At 38.7% G+C, this 25,189-nt stretch overlaps 1 protein-coding gene across 2 annotated transcripts in view; it reads right to left on the minus strand.

Annotated features, from left to right (window-relative positions):
• Nucleotides 1–513: 513 nt before the first annotated feature.
• ENPP2 (ectonucleotide pyrophosphatase/phosphodiesterase 2) overlaps nt 514–25,189 on the minus strand; it is a gene marked incomplete at both ends in the record, with an annotated part of 57,380 nt that continues 32,704 nt past the window's right edge. The window contains 14 exons of one of the 2 annotated variants that reach the window (XM_084281346.1): nt 514–684; nt 5,543–5,699; nt 6,311–6,443; nt 8,986–9,063; nt 10,203–10,338; nt 10,841–10,977; nt 13,621–13,669; nt 13,955–14,127; nt 15,005–15,092; nt 15,231–15,318; nt 17,394–17,521; nt 18,320–18,351; nt 20,665–20,790; nt 22,176–22,284. In XM_084281346.1, coding sequence (XP_084137472.1) covers nt 514–684; nt 5,543–5,699; nt 6,311–6,443; nt 8,986–9,063; nt 10,203–10,338; nt 10,841–10,977; nt 13,621–13,669; nt 13,955–14,127; nt 15,005–15,092; nt 15,231–15,318; nt 17,394–17,521; nt 18,320–18,351; nt 20,665–20,790; nt 22,176–22,284 — 1,605 coding nt within the window. Of the gene's footprint in view, nt 685–5,542; nt 5,700–6,310; nt 6,444–8,985; nt 9,064–10,202; nt 10,339–10,840; nt 10,978–13,620; nt 13,670–13,954; nt 14,128–15,004; nt 15,093–15,230; nt 15,319–17,393; nt 17,522–18,319; nt 18,352–20,664; nt 20,791–22,175; nt 22,288–25,189 lie in introns of both variants that reach the window. The other variant, XM_084281345.1, reaches the window with a different exon arrangement.

The following is a 25,189-nucleotide window of genomic DNA, read 5'->3' on the forward strand; positions in this document are numbered from 1 at the left end:
AAAAATCTGGCAGCACTCAGCTGTTAACAAGTCCCTCTGAATGTCCCTGTGAAAGGAAATCAAAAGACATTAAAAAAACTGAATGTGTGGTTTATTATATTTAAGATGCTATTTGTCTATAGGGTTTAAATATGTCTGTCACATAGTCAACAGTAAATGAATGTAATTTTACATGTTCAGTATTTTGATACAAAGTACAGGACTACAACTGTGGTAAAGGAGCATGGGAAATTAATATTTCCTTGATTCACGTATCAAATCCTGCAGCACCACTTAAAAGCTTGGAGTAAGGACAAGCTGCAGTATTACAAGCGCTACTAAATAAACCAAGAGACATACCTATATTAAACATTAGAGAAACAAAACAAATGACACAAGGGTTTAATATTTAAGATTTGATACAGGATTAAAATACTAATATTTTTAATGTCCTGGTTTCAAATTAATAAATATAAAAACAATATAAAAATATACACCAGTTGATAAAAGGATGCACTGAGTAAGGTTAGAAAGCTAAATTTCACTTTCAAACGTATGCAGGTATGTCTTTAGGGAGAGGATTTCTGTGTAGCTGCGACTGGTCTTTCGGAAGAAGTCCAAGCTTGTGAGCTGCTCGATGTCACGCACCCGCGCAGTGTGCATCTTAAGAAGATCTTCAACCCACTTCGATTCATCCTCCATGCTCTGAAAAAAAAAAAAAAAGAAAAAGAAAAGTTCATAAAATGCAATGTCACAAATCAACTCTTAAGGAAAGGTAAGTTTTCTAAACATCAGGTTGATTTGAACAATCTCTGTAATCTGTTCAAAAACAACTCAGGTAAATGAGTTCAAAGAAAACAGATTTGAGACTTCACAGGAAAGATGAAGTTTTATTTTGGGAACCATTTAGGACAGAGGGAGACAAGGACCATAGTCATCTGAGAAAAGCTGGCCCCCGTGTTGCAGGTGTTTCAGAAGAACAGCCATATACTTTTAGAAAGCCACCACATATGTTTTTATGTCTCAGAAAGAGCTCCATATTGATCAACTGTTCTGCATCACCAAAGCCCAAATTCTAGGCTGCTTACCTTTGAACCTTACCCCTAAATACATTCTCATCTGATCATCATCTAACACAGTAACACAGTATTATTTTAATCCTTCCACCTTACTGTTAGTAGACCTTTATGATTCATTACACAGTTGGGACATTTGTAGCTGTAAAGTCCTGTTATTAAAACATACGTATTATTCATGATAGAAGAAAAATAAAAAACAAAAAAAAACCTTTCACTAATCATTTCCCAATATGAAAAACAATCAGGAAGGTGCTGCCAGAGTGACGGGGTTGGGTTGCATGGATGTAATCTCCCTTAGGGAACTGCTCCAAGAGACGCAGGGAGCCACCGTACCAGCTCCCTGCTGCACACCTTGTGCCAGCTCCAGCGTGTGTTGGAGCCATCCACAACCTAATTTAGCTCACTAAAAAAAAAAAAAAAAAAAAAAAAAAAAAAAAATCAGAAAAACCAACCCTGCAAAACCCTGCAGTTACAGGTTGTTTGAGTTGAACCAGCCCGGTGACATGTCCCAGCCAACCCTGGGGACTGCTTGGTGGTGAGCAGACATGGGAAAAGCACTGAACAAACAGGACTTTTCCCCCGCTGGCCTCGCAAGCTGGTACGTCTGTACCACAGCTGGGACACACATTAGAAATGGAGAGGTTGTACCTTGGGGCATTTGGACCCTGTGTACCTGGAAATATTGCTGATACAATTCTTCTTTCCGGGCTTGCTCCTGAAATAAGTCTCTGACTGTCTCAGAGGAGGTTCTCCTTCAAAACAATCCTCCTGCCGATAAAAACTAAGCCAGCCATGCCAGAACCTACCCAAAGCAGTAGATGTACCACAGACTAGGCTGTGGGTCACTCTGTAAAGGCCAGGCGGGTGAGCCTGATCATTTGCACAGAGAGAACATGAAGTACCAGTTAAGTCACAACCAGCTGCTCTAAAGCAAACATCCATGACCCAGTCAACACTCATCTGTTTTGAAGCTTTTCAGCTCCAAAACCACTTTCCTCTACATGCTGGTAGCAATCTGAGGCCCCAAACCATGTCTGGAGCATGAAAACAGAGATGTAGATTAAAAGGGAAAAGAAGGGAACATTCTCCACAGCCTGTGACACCATACTCCAGGAACACTGTGTGGCATCATGTGGCCACAGGAAATCCCCAGTTAAACCGATCACACTGCTGGTCTGTACATTGATCTCAACGAGGTTAAATGCAATCACTGTGGCATTTCTCTTGTCTTCAAGACTTCCTCCTGTACAGGAAACCTGCATTTGGCAGAACTCAGAGGAAAGTCCCATTGCTTCATAGCTCAGTCTTTCAAATATGAGGACAAGTCCTAAGAGTTTGCAAAAGAACTGCAATATGAATAAATCACAGGATCATGAGGATGGTTTTAAACCAAGTCCAGGAACATAGCATTTGCATGAGCTTAGAAGATCAGTCAACGGGTCTGATTTTTTTTCAAGAACTGGTCAAATTTTGTTTCTTGCATTTCGTAACTGGCCCATGAAATGACAGGTCCAACAGCACGGATTCTAAGCACAGTGATCAACTAACGTGGTATTGTATTACTGCAGAACAATAAATGAAGTGTGTAAATTGAAAATGAGTTTTATCCATCAGTTTATCGATCTGTGGATTTATCCATGCAGTTTTATCCATCTGTGCTTGTTAGTCTCACCTCAGTACTACAGCAGGTCTTAGAAGGAAAAAAACAACTATTAAGAACATGGAGACAAATAGAGATATACAATAAATTATAAAGTTAACATAAAATCCATTTGAAAAGATGCCAGATATTCTAGATAAAAGAACTGCTGTGATATCCATTTCTCTGAATATCAAGATGTTAGCTGGAAAGCTGAAGATGCCCAGAATGTGGATAGGTGGTTGAGGAACTTGCTCATTGAAAGGAAAATTTAAAGGTTCTGCTGAAAAGGAAATAGGGGCCTGTAGGAAGCTTCCAACAGTTCCTCCAGCTTTGATCTTGGAAAGGATTTTATTTAATATTTTCTTACGTGCTTTTTGTGCCAAGATCATTAGTTTGCTACTAAAAAACAATTGGAAGCTCTGGTCAATGCAGAGGAAGACTGGAATGCCATACCGTAGGATGCAGATGGGGGAATCCCTGGTATGGTGTGAAATTGTGTTATCCAAATTGTTTGGCAAGAATTTCTGCTATGCTGGGAGTTTTTCATGTGAAATAGCAGATAGGAGAATTGTTTCTGGATGTGCTGGTTTATTACAGGATATTGTGAACTACCAATAATACATCTATGGGAAAATAGAATCCTAGATAATATCAGGAGTTGTGTGAAGTAGAAAGAAAAACATTTCCATTTTGAGATCTCAGCTGGAATACTTTATCTCATTCGTGTTCCAAAAAAAAAAAAAAAATCAGACTGGAAAAGATACACGGGAAGGCTACTGAAATGATCATTCTCTCTTACAAGAAGAGCAAAAAAGATCCTGGGTCACCCATGAATAGAGAAAAGTGTATGCCTTGAGAATCGTCATAAATCACCAGCAGGGGTAAATCCCAAAGAAGACCAGTGAAGGGCTATTTAAGCCATAGAAAAATGTTGACATAAGAAGAAATGGGTATAACCTCACCATGAATAAACATAGTTTGGAGATGGAACAAATTCTAATGAGAGGAGTAGTGGTGTTCTCCAACGGCCATGTGAAGAAAACGTGTGAAACAAGAGCAGAGTAGGGGAAAGCTAATATTTCTTCACATCTGAAAAGAAAGCTGTGGAGAGGTTAAGGGAAAATTCTTATATTATCCCACGCATTTCATCCGTGAACTACGTGAGGTTTTACACAGTCACTTCTTTGAATAAATCAGATGGAATACCATGTGCAAAAGTAAGACTGAAACTCTATCAGAATGACAAAATTTTGCCTAACCAAATTTTCGCTCAAGAGCTAATTTTAAATATTTCTGGAGTGTTACTTTACTATGTCAAGCAGAGAGCAATATTCACTAATGACCTTTTAGAAGCGCTGCAGTTGCACCCAGAACAGTAAATACAAATTCAATAGGTAGCATGACCTACAAAGAAAAGAAGCCTGAGTTGGAATGTAGGAAATCAAAGAGCAAAAAAGGCCACTATTCTATGCATTTCATAAAAAATGATTTCAGCAGCTTAAAAGCACAATGACACACAATATAGGGAAGAGAAAATATCACATATGGGCAGAAATACAAGGACAGATAACTGCCAGACAGTAACTTCCAGATCACCAACTAGACCTTGATTCAGATGAAGGCAATCCAGGAAAAAAATTTAAAAAATAAATAAAAAAAAAAAAAAAAAAAAAAAGCACAATGAAATATATGTAGGACTTTCTAAGCCTTCTGGTAGAAGACATCTCTGCCTAAACAGAAGGAAGCCAGAACGGCTCAAGAGAGAGGGGTACTGCTCCAAAAGCGTGGTTTTGAAAAGAGTGACCTGAAAGCAGGCGATGTTTGATGAATGAGAAAGAAACAGTGTTCCAGGTGAATTGTGTACAGAGTTGGAATGACTATTTCTGCTTGTAGCTGGAATAGGAGTCTTAACTTTTTGTGCCAATACAAAATTCATAACATTAATGCGTTCATTCAGGAAACAGACTCCTGGCAGCCTATAGTGAGGCGTCTGTGTGCAGGAATCCGCACAGCTGTGTAATGGGAGAACAAGTTCAGGCGGAAGGACAAGTCTAAATACAGCTGCCTGGGAGCACTGCTGTCCTTGCAGAGCGCCAGAGCCCGTAGGGACCCGACTGGCTCTCCTGCCACACAATCAGCTACAGAGCGTTTGCGTTGCTTTCTGCAGCTCTGACCAAACTGAAGCCTTTGTACCTCACCAAGTTTTCTACACTGTAAGATTTTTCATCCTAAAAGATGATAGGAAAGGAACAAGGAGGGTGTCTGGTCACCTCTGTTCTCTGGTAAAGAGAATCCAAACTCTTCCCTGGAATCAAGACATGGGCTGGAAACAGCAAGAGCTGCTGGCACTCCACCTTCAGCAGGTTTCAGCGTATAGTTTTAATATTGTGTGGGTTGGATGTAATCATGCTGTCTGATGCATCCAGACTGCCACAGTAGACAGATTATATTGTACCTGCGTATGGAAATAGACCTCCATAAAAACATCAGGCTGGCTGCCAGGACAATACATCTACGCACACAGCCCTTCCCAACCTGCTCTGAGGTTACTCTGACAGTGTCTGCCAAAATATAGAAGCCCACAGGTTGTTTACTTCCAACCTACTGTATGTCAGTTCTTCCAGACAATTTTAGGTTCAGTAGTAGTTCCATGTTTTCTCTGATACTTCTATTTGTCACGGAGGAGTGCTCTTGTCCAGTGAGTTGAACGTGACACTTAATAGAGTCACTACCCCATGCTTTCATTTAAGACATCAGTGAGCACTAGCATCTAACAAGAATGGGAATTCACATTTCTCAGGGACTATTCACCATTGGGCAACAGCAAGGCAACAGAACTTACATTGCAGCTCTCATCATTGTCAGGCCGGTGGGGAAGAATATATGAGAGAACGGAGAGTGGTCCATCACACTTGTCAGCTGGCTGAGTGAAATCTAAGCAGCTGGTTATGATGGCGTAGTAATGAGTAGGAACAGGGATGGCACTGCCTTCCACAAACCTGGGAAAGTAAAGCAAACATTTGTACACAAAGGACTAATCTGTTTGGAAGAAGGATTACACAAACAGTGCGGTCTTTCCTTCCCTATGCGTGAGGAAACATGTACTTTGTTGAGATGTGTGTGATTCCTGAGCTCTATCTGAAAATGAGCATTTCAGTTAGCTCATGTTTTGATAGTGTGCCACAGAAAGACCACATGGCAATTCTGAAAGGCTTCTTCAGTTCAGGGAAATAGAGAGAAAGCTTTACTGAATTAACAAAAGACTTAAGTATCTAACTCAGTAGCACTATGGTATGCTCTGGTACCCAGCTGCCAACTCTTAAATTCTAGAGAATTTTAGAGAAAACAGATTAGGAACATAAATCTTCTTAATCTCAAAGATGAATAAACACTTCATTCCAAAGCCAAGGTGAAGAGCTACGTGCTGAATTGCCATTTCCTTGTTTTTATCCCTGTCCTACCTACAAGGGCATTCAGTCTTAATGAGAAATCATTTTTAGAAAGAGCCAGGAATTTACATCTCCTCCCCAAAAATCAAGTGATGTGGAAAGAATGCATTGTCATAAGTAAGAGAAAAAAACAGCAAACCAATTTAAATGCAAACTCTTACTGTTTGATTTTGTCAGGTGTGTCGTGTAGACCATCATAGTCATAGTCAAAGATTGGTCCACTTATAACATTGACTCCGTTCCGTTCAGTGGCATATCTCTTCACCAAAACCCTTTGGAAATAGTTCCATACCTCTGTGGGGGGAACAAAAAACATAAACACCTCTAACATTTGGATAAGCCAAAACATGCCAAGATTATAAACATATATATATATTTAAGATAAAAATCCATTGGATGTCATCACAGAGTGGTAGGGGAAATCAAAGACTAAGCTTTACAGATTTACTGCAGCTTCATTCAGTTTTGGTCAATAAACCCTATTCAGACGTCTTTGTTCTCTGTTGATTTTTTTCCCCAGCTAGTGATAAAGGAAATGCACAGTACCATTCTAAGGCTGGCATTGCCCTAGACACTGCACAGAGAGCTTGCTGTTCCTTCACCAGTAGTAGAAACAGCTATTCACACACTTTTGATGTCCCTTTTGTCCAAACATTTCCTTTGTCTTTTTTTTTTTTAAAAAAAAAAAGTTCTGAAAAGGAAATAGGACTGTGATTAAAAGCAAAAACCAAACAGTTTAAATGACAGGGAAATAAAAAGGTCGTGTTATTTCTGTTAAATTCTTCTTGGATACAAAAAGTCTAACTTCAAATCAGGTGCAGGCTAGGATGACCACATTATGGCACGGCATCTCATTAAAGCAGAGGCTTGCCTAGCAGGGAATTTTAACCACAAGTTTTGGGAAGAGCACAACACTTTCTCCGACCGCAACCTTCTCAACCTTAACAAGGTAAGATGTTTACAGAGATAGAACACACACTGGGATCTCCAGTTACATCACTGTTTTCCTTCTTTTTTTTTTTTTTTTTCCTTTTATTTTAACACTAACAGAAGTGTGTGCAAACAAAGCATCTCAAACTTGTATAAGGTTAACCTTTGCCTTGCCAGTCCAGCCTTTTAAGTCCATGGCTCCCCAGAACTGACAGCAGCATCAGCCTCAGGAAAATCCAGCACGCTTTGGCCTGAGACTCTTCAGTGCCACACGAGCTCCCTGCTCAGGCTGGCGCAGAGGCACCCACAAGCAATGGTCCTCAGGAACCTCAGCTGCAGTAGCCACTTGGCTGTCACGCTCCTCCAGCTGCTCGCTCCTCCACTGCCTCAGCCTGAACCATCAAAATAGCCCCAAAGGAATGCTTTTTCTCTGAGTTTTCCAGCTGAATCAGTTCCCTGGTTGGTTTCCCATTGCAGCCACATAGACAACAATGCCAGTGGAATGGGGGGACAGCCCAAGGGCATGACCCTGCGGCTCCAGCAAAGTGGGAACTGCTCAAGCCAGACTCGTTACAGAAAAGATTGATCCAGTATTATTGCCTGGGTTGGGGGGGTGAACACTGAATTTTAAAAAAATAAATAAATAAAATCAGAGGAGGGGGCTTCTACAGCCAGTACCACCACCAAAACCAGCACAGAATAAAACTGCCAGCCCATATTGCCTCTGTTGTGAAAAGGCTCTGTGTAAAGAATGGTCTGAGCTCTCTGCCCTGCAACCTGCACACAGGTATTATTAGTTCATAATTCCCAGGAAATTATATAAGTTACCACATTTGTTCTCAGGGGATCCTTCACCTGCTTGTGGAGGCCACTAGATAAAATGAGCTGCTGATGGTAGGTTGTTCTCCTGTGATTAGTATCTCACATAATTTGCTTAGACTAACATTAACATAAAAAGTATTTTTATGAAGTGATTTGAGAGTGGGAAATCCCCAATAATTTTGCACTCTGTAATCAGTTAAGTGCCTTTGCTCAGATTTCCAGCAAACATTACCACTTGTTCCTACTCAGAGGTTTTTCAGTTAAAAGTACTCTTCTTTGGTTAAAAATAAAAAGCCTCCCATAGGCTTTGATGTTTATCCAAACCTCTCTGGCCTAAAATCTGCATTGGAAATCTCACAAGAACAGGCTCTTGAGATTCTTCCAAGGCTTCCCAATTCCTGCCAAGCCAAAAATGCCACCAGAATAGCCTGATGGTTTTCTACCTCTTGGCAACACTAGAGAGAAAAGAGATGTGCAGACAAAAGGAACGTTAATACTGTATCCTTGCAGGGCTGAAAATTTCAGCTGGTTTTAAATCATTCCTCATTTTCCATAAATTGGTTTCCTCTTCCTTTTTCTTTAAAGGTAGTAAACACTCTTGGTCTACCTTTAAGGGTAGGGATAGTAAAACCAAAAGTGATCCAGATGCCACTTGTCCCTTAACTACAACATGCTAAGTGTACACTCCCAGACTACCCCAACTGAGAAGTGAAAACATGTTGTCTGAGTATTCTGCATTAACTGGGGCTACAAGTAAGAAAAACTGAATGGTTTTGTACAAAACGAGTTACTTAGGCACTTCAGCAAAATTGCTGAACTACAGAACTGACAATGTCTGTACTATTATCTCAGCCCAGCACCAAGGAAAATAAAGCTTTCTTAAACCTTAAGGAATTTCTCGTGGTAGATTGTCTGCCTATACCTAGAACTATACAGCTTCTCCCGTGTATTATCTACTGGCTACAGGTAATTGGATTTATGTCTTAAACTTCTCCCATCAAGTCATTCCATAGTGCAACAGACATTTTAAAAAATGTTACAAGCTTGGGAAAAAAAGAAGTAAAACTGTGGAAATTGCACTTACTTTTGAAGGCAGGATACATTGGAATGATATTTGTTATCAGAAAAGCATCATATTTTGCTTCTGCAGAGGAACTTAATTCTGAAAACAGAAAAATACTAATGAGATGAAATGTCAGAATTCAAAGAATATAAAAACATTTTCAAAAGTGGTTTCAGAGAGTAATCAAAAGGAATGCTGTCACTGAAACAGAAGTCAGAGTGGCTCTGTGTGCTTTCACTATGGGGAAGGCAGAGCAATGAAATTCACAACTGCGAGACAGTAAGGTTGCATCCCATGAACATTTCCTAAATCCAAAAGCCTGTTTATCTGAGACTGAACAAATGTAACTGCACCAGGAGATTTCAGGACACTCTTTCACACAGCTTTTCTACTACCACTGTTTCTGTGGGATGGTAGATTTTAATTATTTATTTTACCGTATGCAGAAATCTAATATGGATAAATTAAATATATTTATCCTTCTGTTGTTTGAAGTCAAAATTACAAACTAACTAGATTCTCAGCTCATATAAGCCAGTATATGTCCACTGACATTAAAGGGCCAACTTTTGAAGACTGTAGTATTCTAGCCTGTGCTCCTACTCTGTAATTGTTCCTTCACGTTTATTTTTATTAAACAAAGTAGAACATTTCATTGTTTTTGTGCATGAAGCAGAGCACCAGTTTGGAGTATCTCTCCAGTCTCATGAAGGTGAGAGGACACAGCTGTGATGGCAACTTGTGGCACTGAGCCCTTGGTCCTGAAGTCATGCAGCAAGAATAATATATCCATAATATAATATATCCATCCCATGTTGGTGCAAAAGCAGGTAGTCTGAGGAAAAGGCATCATGGAGGAAGGAATCAACTCGGGAAGGAAGGAAAGCAGAACACTCCTACCTACATTCTTTCCCAACGATCTCAAATAAAATAAAATAAAATAAAAAAATAAAATAAAATAAAATAAAATCTAGTCCCTTCACATTTGGGGATGTTTTATTCATACCTAAGGTTTTCTCTAACAAAACAGAAAATTACAAAATCTCTAGGTTGTGAAAAGAAAAGAAAAGAAAAGAAAAGAAAAGAAAAGAAAAGAAAAGAAAAGAAAAGAAAAGAAAAGAAAAGAAAAGAAAAGAAAAGAAAAGAAAAGAAAAGAAAAGAAAAGAAAAGAAAAGGAGTGATATATAGAAGTGACATTTGAATCCTTTAAATTCTGTAGACTTGCTATTTGAACTTACGAGGAGGGAAGAGGAAGCCGTAGGAGAGCTGTTTGTCACCTCTGTAGGCCAGGCAGCTCTGGCTGTTTCCTGGAGAAATACGAAGGTCGGGCCTCACACAGTTGGCCAGGTGCTCCGGGACACCAGATACCTCCGCCTGCATTGAAAATCGCATGCAGAAGTGACAAGAAAAGTAACTCCAGCACTTATAGCTAAAATAAAATGATTTATTATAGTCTGCAGATGAGATTGAAGGCATTGTGTGGAGAACAATGATGCACCCTGGATGTAAAACCAAGTCTTGTTCCTCTACCAGGCAGAAATCACCATGGGAAGTAATCCAAATGAAGTAGCTGATTAAAATAAATCAGGAAAACAAATCCCCATTGAGAAAAAGAAAAAATAGAAAGAAAATGAAATCACAAAAAAAATGTTAAAACATTCTGCTTTAAAAATATTTTCTCTTACAGGAAGATAGAAAAGGAATGAGGAGATAGAAAGAAAAGGAAAAGGAACATTATTTTCAGTGGTATTTGGAATTATTTCTAGTGGGAAAATCTACTTGAGAAAGGATTATTTTACAGTTTCAAGAATACAGATAACAAACAGACTTCCAAAGAGTAATTTAAGCATGTTTCAAGACTGAAGAGAGCACTGACCTGTTTGGAAATAGTGTAGGATGTCCAGAGAGGCATCAGGAACGTTTCACTGTAGCCACTTTCAAAGTCATGGTGGTGCAAGATATTGTACTTTGTGCGGTACAGCACCGCTGGACGCCCGTACAGAAGATGTTTCTCTATAGATCAGAAGAATTTACTTTTAAATTTATCTATCAAAACCATGAAGATAGAATTCTATAATGGTTTTGGCTGAAAGGGACCTTAAAGCCCATCCAGTTCCAAATCCCTGCCATGGGCAGGGACACCTCCCACCAGACCAGGTTGCCCAAAGCCCCATCCAGCCTGGCCTTGAGCACCTCCAGGGATGGGGCATCCACAGCTTCTCTGGGCAACCTGTGCCAGTGCCTCACCACTCTCAGAGTAAAGAAGAAGAGGAAAAAAAGGAGGTTGAGGACCACAACAGTTGGCTTTCCAACACATGCTGATTTTACAACAGTTCTCAGCAGGATACTGATCCTGAAAAACTGCTAAGAAAATTCTGTGACAGAGAGAGCAGTTGTTCTTCAACAGTTTTGGTTGGGATCCCCCTTCCAGGCTCAAAACCCAATTTGTTTACAAGTCTTTTCTGCACTTGAAAACTTGTTGAGAACACAGCATGGAAAAAAAGATGCTTCTCCAAACACAGGACACTCCACAAGGATGTTTATGCCCACATCGCAATCACACGAGGCAAAAAGCACTTTGTTTCTCTAAACTGGCCCCTATGCTATCACTCTCTGCCTCTCTTTTCCCGACTTTCTGTCCTCCCTGTGTTTTTTGTAAAACACAAAGTCCCTGACAAAAGGAAGACAAAGGTGTCCACTCACTAAGAGTATATTTTTTCCACTTGACTAATACAGATGATATTCTGAAGAAGAGCGTGCTATTTTCTAATATCAAAGAACAATAAACAAAACCCCAAAACTTTCCTAACTCTGGCTACAAAAAGACACCTCCAACTCTGCAAGATTTTCTTTTCTTCTGTTGTGGTGCTATGTTGTGGTTAAATGTCACTAGATACCTCTGATAAGTTTTGCTTACAAAAAGACAAAAACATCATTAAACAAGATAAAAGAAAAATAAATTTCCTGGCTAATCTTGCACTGTGCTGCATGATTCATTGATTTTGATAACCATTTGGCAAACATGTTTGGCTTGCTTTTGGAAATCAAAACATAAAAACAAGGTAAACAGCCTAACCACTGTTCATGGATAGGCATTTAACCTGAAAGAAAAGGGCATGTTTCATTAGTCTTTGAGTCCAAATAGAGGATATTTTTATAGGACAAAAAAAAAAGAGAAGTAGGAAAAGCCTTGTCTAAGGACAAAGATGATTAACTTCCTTTATTCAAGAGAACCTGGAAGGAATCTCTTCCTGCTGCATGTGCATAACAACAGCTTGGTTCCCAATGCAAAAGGGAATTACCAACTAAACACAGGAAGGTCTATGAACATGTGCTAAAGCCTGTCATAAAATATAACATAATAACTTGCACAAAATAGAACTGTTTGTTGCTTACATAAAAGGAACCTAATTCTACTTAACAGACAACTTATAAACAAGCAAACAAGCAACTGAAATTTACTTATATGCTTAATTCTTAAAAGTACTATTTTTATAATATAAAGTGAAGGAGCATCTGAACCTAAAGCAAAATAGAGATGCTGAGATATCTAGGAATACAACAGCATTTTTTTTTCTGATGCCAGAAATAGCTAGAGTGGGGAGTAACTCATTGCTAATTGGAAAAATCAGTTTAACAAGATGAAAGCTGGAAAAAGACAATTTACTCACACAAAAGAAATAATTTAACCTTTGGAAACTAAAAGGCTGCACTGCCTGTTCACAGAAGTAAAACTGAATAAGTAGCTTTTTAAGTAGCTTTTTTAATAGATTATTATTTTTTTTAATATTCTTATTCATCTGACAAGCCCGATTTGAAGTACCTCAATCTAAAGTTCAGTATAAACTCAAGTCTAAACTCAATGTTTCAGAATTCGCTCAGTTGGACAACAAGAAATATAAATTGTTTTGATAAGGGAAATGCTGTGAATTGTTATTGCTATATTTTAACTTGGATCACAGCCCTGACATGGCTGAGCGTGCAGATGAATGAACTTCAGTGCTGGCATACGGCATCAAGAGCACAGGAGCCAGTGTCCAGAAGAGCAGGGGATGCTTTCTCCACGGAGAAACCTGAACACTGGTGAGGGACAAAACTGCACAGAGCATCCCTGAACCGGCAGAGCATTTGTGCACTGGTTTGCCAGTATTTCAGTGGGTAACCTGCTCCCTAACAACCAAGCATTACAGAGCCAGTCAGGCATTGTCAGAGCAGCTGCACCAAAGACCTGGTGAAACCTAAGCCTGATGAATACTGGTAAACCACAGTGTGCAGATTTGGTCTATGCTTTTTACCCCATCTATTGCTTGTGGTTGAATGGAGCATTGCCTCATGCTCCCTCTCCTTTCTTCATTTCTCTGCTTCAACAGCAGACATTAACCCTCCTAACGGTGATGGAAAAGAAGAACTAAAATTCATCTCTCTTTGAGGAATTCTTTAGTTCTGGGTACAGGAAAAGATAGCATATACTTAGCATATACTTCATGTGATCTTAATTTGGTTCATGTCTGTATGCTCTTCTGACAGTTATTTGAAAAGTTAGTTTACTAAACATTAACTAAAACAAAACAGGGGTTTGTCTGGTATCAGTGATGAAAACTAGATTGCAAAAGAAAACAAAAATAGCTTTTATTAACTGAGGCACCAGGCTCTTACCTTCAGTTCCCTTGACATGAAAGCGCTTATTGAGTTCATCCAACTTGTTCTTCTCAAGAGAAAAAAGGAAAAAGATTAGGTCACTGGAGCATTCTGACATCTTGTTTTACTAGGCATCTAGCAAAACAAAACTAGAGCTATAAAACACAGACAACTTTCTTGTTTCCTGTTTTCCAAGAAGTAATAATTGTTCCAAAAGGGCACAGAAGGTTTCACAGGAAGGATCTGGGGAATTTTTGCAGCCTGAACTCTCTTGAAACAGCTGTAATGCCTATAAACTTTACTAGACATTTATGGCTAATAGTGGGAGTATTAGCAGATCCTAAACACCTACCTTATCATCACATGTACATCCTATATCAAAATCTGATGCAGAAGGTAGAGCTACAGGGTAAAGTGGTTTAGCAACTTCATCTGGCACAGTGGGTTTGTAAACATTGGCTCTCAGCAGGTGATTCAAACTTCCATGGGTGCCGTTATTAGGAGCAGGCTTTAATCCAAGTAGATCTAGGAAAACACCCACAGCAAATTAATGATGGTTAGATTGCAACCATGTATTCAGCAGTATCTCTACTTAGCTAAGACATTTATTCGCAATACTGTTTACATCCATAATGTGCTAATGAATGCTTTTAATGTAATAAAAATGCTAATCTTTTGTCTAAATCATAAAATTGTAAATCCTGCCTGAAAAGTATGGTAGCCTTTACGACAAGAAGGTTAATTTGCATGAAGACAATGGAAAACATCTTTATTATAACTACTCCTGCAGTTTCCAAAACAAGCCTACAGTCAATGTGGTGACCTTACATCAACCACCTGGAACACTGCTAGTAGTCACCTGCTTTATAGATAAGGAACAACTACCTTTTTGTTATTTCATGTTTAGGGAAAAAATAATAATTATGCCTTCAGCTAGGAAATCTTACTCCCTTGAAAAGCCATTAAAGGAAAGATTATACTGAATATCTGTATACAGCATCAAATTCTACTTCATGGCTACAGTAAGAGTTTACGAAACAATCATACCAGGAGGTATCACAAAAAGCTAAGTGATCCCCCTTGAGCTGCTCCCTGAGACATGCAGGTGCAGATGCCTCCTTCCTAGACTGATGAAGTGTGGACACCACACACAGTAGTGGTACATATTTGATCTCTGACAAGCTGCGTGCAACAAAAGTGTATTAATACCCTTTATCGACCAGCTCCTAGAGCAGAGTAAACCAGGGCCCCTGAGAAATGCCTTCAGCCCTCCAGGCCAAAAGAGAAGCATTTGGGAAGGGACTCTGGGAGGGAATAAGGGCACGAGCTCACAGGTTCCTAAATAAGCCCTCTTGGGTAAAGCAGCATGTTTCTCTTATAACTGCTCAAGCAGGTAGCTTACCACACATGACATTGTAAAGTTCAATGTTTTCAAAAGGAGGTACTTTGGTCTTGTATTTGAATGTAGGTCCATAACCAATGAAGACAGTCTTTAAAAAGAGAGAGAAAAAGTAGAAAAAAAGCATTAAAGGTAGGGTTTTTTTTCAGTGAATATTTACATTTTTTGAAAAACTCAGATATCTTCTGCCTTAACAACCCTCCCGTAAAGGTTACTGCATTGCTCTTACCTGCATGCTGTTTATCTTATTGTCATAGCCATGGTCTCCATGGAAGAAACATTTTCCTGTTGGTTTCTTGTAAACATCCACAGCTTTCCTAAATTGAAAAAGTATTAGCAATTTTCTCAAAGGTGGAGGTACGGTGGCTGACCAGACAATGTACTTTGGGGACAGGAGGGATAAGGTTTCAAGGCATTGCTCATCTTTCCTGTATTGCAGTCCTGGGCACTGCAGAGTCATCTGACAACCCCATGGATTCTCCCACTGCTCCCACTATACAAGGATGTAAACCTAAGAGCCAAATCTTATTCACTGATAAGTAAATAGCTGGTAAGGTTATTATTGTTGCAAAGATTTCTCATATCACACTATCTCCTACAAATGATACTCCCCCAATTTGCAAAAAGCCAGTAGAGAACTTTTGAGACATGACAATGCTGCAATCATCATACAAAAACTGTAACCGTGCACCTTCAACCCAATAGAAAATTTTGGAGGGAAAAGAAGGGAAAGATTGTAATGAGGAAAAATGTGTAGCAAAATAAGTGTTGTATCATAGGAATGGTAATTATCAGCTTGTTGCTGAGTCCTATTTTACAAAATATGTGGAAAAAAATAAGTATTGTAGTATAGGAATGATAATTATCAGCTTGTTCCCAAATACTTTTTTGCGTTTTATGAAGGCCATGTATATACAATTCGTGCAGCAGACCAGATTATCCTACAAGTTAATTTCTTCATCAGTACTGAAAAGATGCTCTGCCAAAGTTTGATTTTGGCCTTGGAAATTACTAGAATTATAGCAATCAGATCAATAACAACCATTTTTCTGCCTGTGAATATACAATGAATTACATTTACATTAACAAATGGATTATTGGTGAACATGATTTCAGAACACCTAATGAATAAATATACAAAAGAATAAGTCTGAGGTGATTAGTAAGAATAAATGCAAATCAGCCTGGACCCTCCACTTCCATTCCACCAGTTCCAGTAAAATTCTTAAAACTAAGAAATGTTATGGGCCTAAAACACAGGCTACTTCTTTGAAATGTACATGAACCCTAGCCACAGAAACTGTACAAGGCAAACGGCCAACTAGCTAGTGGAGTTATGCAAGAAAGCAATTGGGATTTCTCATTCACTGCTTCAGCAGAGTGATCCTTGCATAATTCACAGGAAGATAAGCACAGATGTCAAAAGCCACTTACAACACACCGTATGTTTGCCTGGCAGCTATACAGGCAAAGAAAGCTACCATAATTTAAAGCTCACAACAGAATACCATAAGCCAAAATCTGTGTCATCTTCCAAGAACCACTGAGTCAGCTTCACACATTAAGGCCCAGCCATTCCTATACTGTAATACACATGTCAAAGGATGAAAGCAAGAAAAATAATACATATTAACACAGAAAGGGGTGTGCAATTTGTAAACAAAGCCTATTCCTCTTCTGTTCACTCCATACATGTAAGTGCCAACTTGTTTTTTTCTTAGTTTTTAACTAAGAATACTGAAAATTGCCTATGATTTGCCTATAACTGAAAATTCAGCGATGTATCATAAAGACCAAGCCAAAATAGGGCTTGCTCTAAGCTAAAGCATCCTGGTTTGCTGTGGATTTGTTTCACAACACAATATGATACAGGCATTTCAGCACCAGTCCTGTAATACCTTTCCACGTGTTCCCAAGCTTTCATCCACTCTGCCAATGTCTTTATTTTCTTTCCAGTTACGCAGTTCATCCACTTGACCCTTTGCTCCCTGACCTCCCCTGGTCTCATAATGCCTTCCCCTTCCTCCCATACTCCCCACTTCCTGGTTTTAATAAGTTTTCACCTTACAAAAATAAAACAAAACAAAACAAAACAACAACAACAAAAAAACACTATTAGCTCTTATATGTGAGCTAATTGGTCAAAAAACACACTGTTGTTTGGATAAACTAATCTGGGTTTCTCTCTTTGCTAAAAGTACATATTTTCCCAAACTTTAACACAATTTTATGTTCTGCAACCCTACACCTAATATGTCTGAACCTCACCAGGAGTTCAAAACTCCTCATGTTCCCAGGTGGCAGGAGCAGGATGCTGACAGACAGAGCAGTCCCAGGTGTCTTGCTTCCTCAGAAAGAAAGGCTGAAAAATCAGGCTGAAAGCAAAGTCTACCTTGCCACATGCCACTTGCGATCCACCAGTAAATGGACATCCTCAATTCGTCGGTTGTAAGCGTAGTGCAAGCGTTTAGGAAGGTGATGTTTCAAGTATGGCTTAAAGTGCTGGTCTGGCTTTCTGCACTGAAAAAGAAATGGTTACAGACAACACTGCTGTCAGTTAGCTCAGAGGCACACGAAACCTTGAACTACAGAAACCAAGCTGTTAAGCACGTTATTGATGATGTCTTGAAAACAATGTGTACATCTAGAGTACACAGCCAAGCCCTTTCTGTGCAATATTTACATAAGACCATGGCACAGGGGGTCATTCAAAGATTCTGGAAAACTTCATTTTCATGACAGTCTTTTTGAAAGCATCATGCAAAACAAAACATCATGCTTACTTAACTCGTAGATGAAGAATTTTATTCTAATTGGACCAAAGATTAAATTTTAGAAGAAAGCTGAATGCTGAAAATACATCTAGTCTGCAGATATATTTAAAGCAGCCTGGTTAGTAAATTTGATTTATCTTTTTTTTTTTTAAATCAGCTTTAATTTTAAATACTTTTTTTTCCATTAAGAGCAGGGTTATGGTTGAAGGCTATCAAATGAACTTTTTCAGCATCTTCAAAGTGCTAGTAAAATATTTACCCTAAAAGATTACTTTCCATTTCTGAAGGAATGAATAAATAGACTCAATTCAGGGAGTCAAGATGGTCAGGGAGATTCTGGCTCTGCACTGCCCAAAAAGGTTATAAAAGCGACTTCAGCAGCAAACAGTGGAATTTATGACAAACATTAATCTGTACTCATGAAGGGCACCATTTAAAACTCTTTATTCATGTTAATGGTTGGTTTTCCTGCCTGAAGAGTGAGGAGGTAATGCTGAATAATGCCTCAAATTAAGATATGAAGTGAGCAGTGCTAAATACTTACTGTAAGGTTGGCAACAATCACTTTAGGGTCATCTGTTAAGCAAAAACAAACAAACAAAAAAAAGAAAACAAATATATAAAACCAAGTAATTTGAAGAAGAAATCACAAGGTACGAACGTATTTTTACAGAACAGTTTCTCATGAATGTTTGTTGATCTTTACTAAAAAAGTGCACTTTATACATAGGATGGGATATCCTGAATAGGAACTAAGTTTAACCTGTTCTCCTTTACTTAATGGTATTTTGGTTTCTCAGGTAATGTTGCTCACTGCTTTATGATTTGCTGAAACATAAAGCATGAATTCAGCTCATTGCTGAAGATTTATTCTATTTTCTGAAAACATCATTTCAAGTCCTATGATTACTTTACTTTAAAATACAAGTCATCCTCAAAGACTTTCCCTGAAAGATTTTGAAAGCACAACTGAATGCAACAACATGCTTCCTTAAGAACAAGATATCTATGTTGTAGATTTTGTCTCTTAGCATTTCACACAGTTCATAGTCTACTACAGAGTAAATGAAAGCCACAGTAAAATATACAGGATACATCTCTGGACTGTGAAAATGCAGAAAGCTCCAAACTAGCCCAAATTAACTGTTTTCTTCCAGAGTAACAAAAACTCATTTTTTCAGTCCTCAGAGAAAAAAACAGGCAAGGTGAGTATCTTAGTAAGAGAAAAATCTTTTGCTTAGCTCTTATTGTTTTGGTTGCTGAAGGCATGATGTTGCTGAGTTTGAAATGAGCTCTGCTGAATCCTAAAATACAAGTTACACACTTATCCATTGCAGAGGTGTATCTGCAGGTTCTTCCATATTGTGGAAGAACAATGGAAAAAAGAATAAAAAAGATGGTGATTTGCCGATTAACGGGGTAAACCTCGGATCTAAAATTAAAAAAAAATACCCTTCTTTCTTCTATGTTCAAACAGTTTATATAATTCAGCTAGGAAGTTGTGGAAAGAAGCCAAAAGAGGAAAATGGTTTTGCAGGAAAACCTAAGCATGAACTGGAGGTCACTCAGTCTAGCTGATCTTGTTGAAACATATGGCCATTCATCCTCCAAAGAAAGCTAATTTTGCCCAGCAATTTGGGAATTCAAGGATTGAAAGATCTTCCAAAAAATCTTCTTAGAGGAACTGAAATATAAGATTTTAGCACACTGAAGAGAAGGAATTTAGTCTTTATGCTAGTCTAGTAAGTTGTATCAATATACACACTATTTTCATCAGATCTTTATACACTCATCCCCTATTCTTAGAGCATAAATACACAGAAAAAATAGTTTCTAGTAAAATAAATAAATCACTAGCTTAAAGTTTTACCACATTCTTATGATTTCTGCTACCATTCTAGAAATCTTTCATCTTCAAAGACCAATTATTTTGTGAAATCTGTCTTCAGCCCAGGTATATCTTAATTGCTATGAGGGCCACTTGGTTGTCCCACCTATCTAATCTTCCCCTCTACCAAAAGTTACCACCCTTGTAGCATACTTTGCAACAACATAGGCAATTATGTTTAGTTTATGAATTTCGCTATTTGATCAATAGTTAAACTGCTGGCAAAGCCAAGATTGCCCCAATACACTGAACCAGAGTGATCGTGAGAGAGCCCTGCCCTGGCACTGCTGCCCTGGAGGTGGTGGTCCTCAGAAGAGCCACGCTGGGCAGCTGGATCAGCATTGCCTTAAATCACAGAGCTAAGCTTCACTCCTGTCTGAATCCTGAACACTCTCATTGAAGATCATCTAATTTCAAACATCAAGGCAGGGTTTGTTTCTAACAGCATGGTACAAAAAAACAGACAGCTTTACCATTGCCATAGGATCCAAATGCATGCTCTACAGTTCCCCTTATATCCTTCAACATCCCCAGTCTGTTACTATTTAGTAACTTGCTCTGTTCTTCATCTGTGAACAGCTCCCTCTCCTTCAGTAGCATGAAGAAGCTACTAAATTCAAAATTAACAATTCACTTTTTTCCATTAGCTCAGAAAAGGTATCAGACACTCTTCTTATATCCAATCCATGTGGTACTAAGCTCCCTCCAGTCCCATTTTTATTGACAGAGAAGTGCATAAATAAACTTCTAAAGACATGTAGGCTGCTGTCTGAAACTGGCTTCAACATGTCCACTTCTTGCCAAAATAAGTGATTTCTAACCCAGAACATTTCAGCCATCCACTTGACACAGCTCTAACACTGTGGGATGTGTCCTCAGTGAGCTTCCCTTTGAATGTCCTGCCAACACACAGCAAATTTACAACCTTTGGAAAACATCATCCCAATGAAGGGATGGAGTCTAGTTCTTGGGACATAAAAAGTACAATTAAATTAACTTACACTTTAGGTTATTGCTAGATCTAGGGCGAATTCGCCCTAAAGATCCTGGCAGCAAAATGATATCTTCCACGTTGGTCAGATAGTTGCTTAAAAATTCAGTTCTTTCACAAGTAGTGTCTTCCATCCCTGCAGAAGGAAAATGCAAATTTAATCCAGCTTGAAAATAAACATGTTTTCCAAAACAGCACAGAAAGAAACACCAAACAGACTGTGTATTCTTTTCTTTTGGGTGACAAATCTTATTCTTGTTCCTTCCAGTCATCTAATTCCAACATCAGACACTGGTAGGAGCCAAACTAGGGGTGCTTTTAGCACTTGCTTACACAAGAGAAATACCAGACTCAATATTGTAGTAACAGGCACCACATACAGCATGTGTGCACTGACACATCTCCAAACTAAGCTCATGGAAAAATCAAAGTCTGTTTCTGGTTTAGTGTACTACTTTGGGGCTGTTGATTTTTTTAAACAAAGGATTTTAAGAGAAGTTGCACACAAAAGGTATTGTCTGTTGGTGGTCTGTTCTAAGGCAGACACAGATAAACAATTCTCTCCTACAGTTGTTTGTGGTGGGGAGGAATGTGTTGCCAGTCACAGTCAGTTCTCAGCACAGAACCACCTCCCCTGGAAATTCCTTCTGCCCTTATCCTTCTCCCCCCCCCACAGCCAGAAAGGAGGCATAGTCCCTTTTATTGCTAATTTAGATGTTCTTGTGAGACTTTCATAAACAAAGTCCTAAACAGAACAGTACTCCTTACAAAAGTATGATTGGTCTGTGACTTCTAGTAGCATCGCTGAAATGTTATGCAAAAACAGGTTTATCTCAAACATGGACACAATTTTCCTTAATAAAATGTTGTCTTTGCTAATATTTACTATTTTTTCTCATTACAAGGCTTCTTCCAATTTCCAAAGAATGAGACCTAACAATAATGTATCTGCTTTTTGGTGACTCTCCATCTGACCCTGACATATCTTTTGACTGTTTTTCCTCCTTCCATCATTATTTTGATGACATTTTCCATCCAAGCTGGACACAGCCCCTTACAGATATTACAGTCTTCTAGTAGGATAACTTGTCCCACTAATTGGCATGGAAATGTCTTGCTCTAAAGTTCTACTCCTCTCCTCATGTAAAAGAGAACAATGTTACCAAATTATTTTATTCTCTAAAAACTTGCAAAAAAAGAGTATTCTAGGCACAGTATGGCCTTCCAATTGCAAGGAGAGCTATGCTTGGATGTGATATTAGAAATGCCAGGTTTTTAAAAAATCTAGAGATATAAATACTCAGATCCCTGCTATGAAAGAGAATTGTCCTCCAATGATGAATAACAGGAGTGTAGTTGTCTGTCAACACTAACTGGCTGTGTTTTGGTACTTAAACTGCTAAAGGAAAAAAAAAAAAGCCCCAAAATATCTTAAACAGAACTTTCATTTAAACCCCTATAATACATACAGCTATATTGCTCAAGCACTTATATAATGAAACAGAACGTTTTTTATTTTACCATGATCACCAACAAATATGACATTGACACATCGATGTAGTTTCAGCTGTTTCAGTCCATCCATTAACTGTCCTACTGTCTTGTCAATCTCTCTCAGGGGATTTACCATCATCTGTACAAATATGCAGAAATGAAAACAAAAGTGTTAATTGTCATTACAATGCTCCCCCCTTCTACTACAAGTAAAGATCCTTTGGCAAAACTCTGATGGGACAACATCCAGGTCAAGAGGCAAAGCCTTGGCTGAGCTGTTTCCCCTACAGTTATTGTACCATTTCCATTCCTATATCCACACCATGATTGCATCATGAGAAAGTGCTGCAGAGATGCTGTCACAAGACAGCAGAAGATCTTTATGGCTGATCCTACTGCTCCCATGGACATAGGTACCTTTAGTAAAACAATATAAAACGATTTTTCTAGATATTAGAAGAACATATGTCAGACTGGGGTTCAGTTTGTTTCTTAGAGATAAACAACTCCCTGTAAATACCTATTTTATGTGAATGGTTTAGTCAGGATATGAACATGAAATGAAGTTTTCAACTTGGGATTCATATCCCAAATTACTTAATGTAATTCACTTCAAAAGACATCTGATACTAGGATGACGACATGCAAGTCACTTGAGTAGCGCATGGGGCTCCAAGAGAGCAATTTCCAGCTTCAAAGTCAACAGTTTCCAAAATCTCAAATGAAAGTTTTGGCAAAATTGTCAGCAGGCCTCAGAAGACACAGATACAGTACTGTGATTTCTTCATTTAAGCTACTTTTACATTAAAACAAGAAAAAAGAAAGAAAAAAAGTAAACACCAAGACACACTCACAGGACTGAGGTTTTAGCTTTAAGAAAATGAGACATTTTTACCATACACTACAGAGAAGGGAAATGTTTTCACATAAGATTTTAGGCAGAGGACTCAGACTTTGTTCCGCTTTTGAGATGAAAACACTTTTCATCACAGTGCACCAACTTCCTCCTCACTTGTCTGTTTGATTTAGTTGGTCCAAGTATGAAGAGCAAAACATCCTCCCAGTGAAAAACAGAATGCTAACAGATTTTGCATGAGGAACAAAAAAAAAAATTTGGCAGATTTTTCAGAGAAGAAAAGATATGACCCAGAAAGAGATGGTTCAGAAATTCTCTCTCTGCCTGAATCATTAAGGGATTGATGTCAGATGAATCTGATAGTGTATAAGATGAGACAGAAAATGTCATCTCCCACATGGCACTATAAATACACAGAAAAGCAGCTCATGGGAGACAGAGTCATTGTGGGAAACAGGAGGAACAGTTACTATAAAATGTAAGACGTTCAAGCAAGGGTTATGATTTTGAAGTATTTTAATTTAGGAAAGTCTAGTTTTGCTAGAATGATGAAACATTTCAAGTCTAGGGAGAAAAATGAAAGAAAAAATGGCTACAAGAAAATTGCCTCTTTCAGCATTTTCTCACTCTCAACTAAGGAGAAATTCCTGGGATGCATCAAGAACAACATAGCTAGCCAGTCAAGGGAAGGGATTGTCCTGCACAACTCTGCACTGGTGCGGCCTCACCTTGAGTACTGTGAGCAGTCTTGGGTACCACAGTATAAGAAAGATATTGAGCTGTTAGAAAGTGTCCAAAGGAAGGCAAAGATGGTAAAGGGTCTAGATGGAAATATGTATGAGGAGCGGTTGAAGTCACTTGGATTGTTCAGCCTAGAGAAAAGACAGGTGAGGCCTCATGGCGGCCCCCAGCTCCCTCACTGGGGGAATGGAGGGGCAGGCGCTGAGCTCTGCTTTCTGGGGACAGCAACAGGACCCGGGGGAATGGCATGGAGCTGGGACAGGGGAGGGTCAGGCTGTTCAAGAAGCCTTTGGACAATGCTCTTAGACACATGGTCTGATTTTTTTTTATTTTTTAATTTTTTGGGTGGTCCTTTGGGGACCCAGGAGTTGGACTCGATGATCCTGTTGGGTCCCTTCCAACTCAGATATTCTATGATTCTTCAGTGGCTGGGAACTACATTTTTATGGGACTCTATTTGTACAACATCAATCATATAAGGAAGCATAACTTTTACTCAGAACCAAAGCTAATTTAGGGAAACTGGAAATCCAGGTGAATTTTCCATCAATGTTTACTTTTGTCAGGAGGCTTGCAAAGATTTCAAGGATTCATGATTGATTTTGTTCATCTACCCTCTTTCCCAATTTCATCTCTAAGTCAGCAGAGATGTTTCTGAAACTATAAGAAAGTTGATATAAATGAAAAAATCTGTTCTTAAACGAAAAAAAAAAAAACTTGCACAGAAAAACACACAAAAAAACCCTCTTCCCACTCTGCCATTTTTACTACCTTGACTGTGTTCAAAGCAGCTCAGAGAATGGCCCTCACCAGTATTTCTTCATCCCATTGCAGTCTCTCTTTGCTTTTTAAGTTCACTTATCTTTTATTACTCCATATGACACTCAACTTGTTCCTCAACTGATCTTTGCAACGTAAAGCTAGCAGTAGGTGGCATATCCAGGCAAGGATTTTTTGTGTTGGTGTGCTGTTCTTACAGCTCATGATTTTTCTCAGGGGCAACTTTCAGAGAGTTGTTGGTGAACAAACAAAACTCTTGCATATACCTATTCTCACCCAGTATGTTGATATCATGACACTGGAAAGCTGCAGAAAAGTATTTTACCTCTCAAGCTATATGAATATCTAAGATGTTCCTAGAATAAAGAGTTGGTATTATCGTGAAAGGTATGATGACAGGTATGATGGCAATTATCATGTAAAACTAGAATGCTTTTTTCTAAAATAATACTGATAAATTCAAAGTCAACTCATCAGGAAGATTTCTTTAGGGACAAAAAGTTTGTATGAACTTTTCATTTAGAGAAAAGGAAGAGATGGAGGGAAGGAGGAGAGCTGCTTATGCTCACATCAGCAGGAATGTTACAGGTTACCTATAATACTTTATGCCAGATGGCTATAACTTGGAAAGGTAAATTAATGAATAATAGAAATATCCACAGCA

This window comes from Netta rufina (assembly GCF_964035555.1).
Source record: "Netta rufina genome assembly, chromosome: 2".
Classification (NCBI taxonomy): domain Eukaryota; kingdom Metazoa; phylum Chordata; class Aves; order Anseriformes; family Anatidae; genus Netta; species Netta rufina.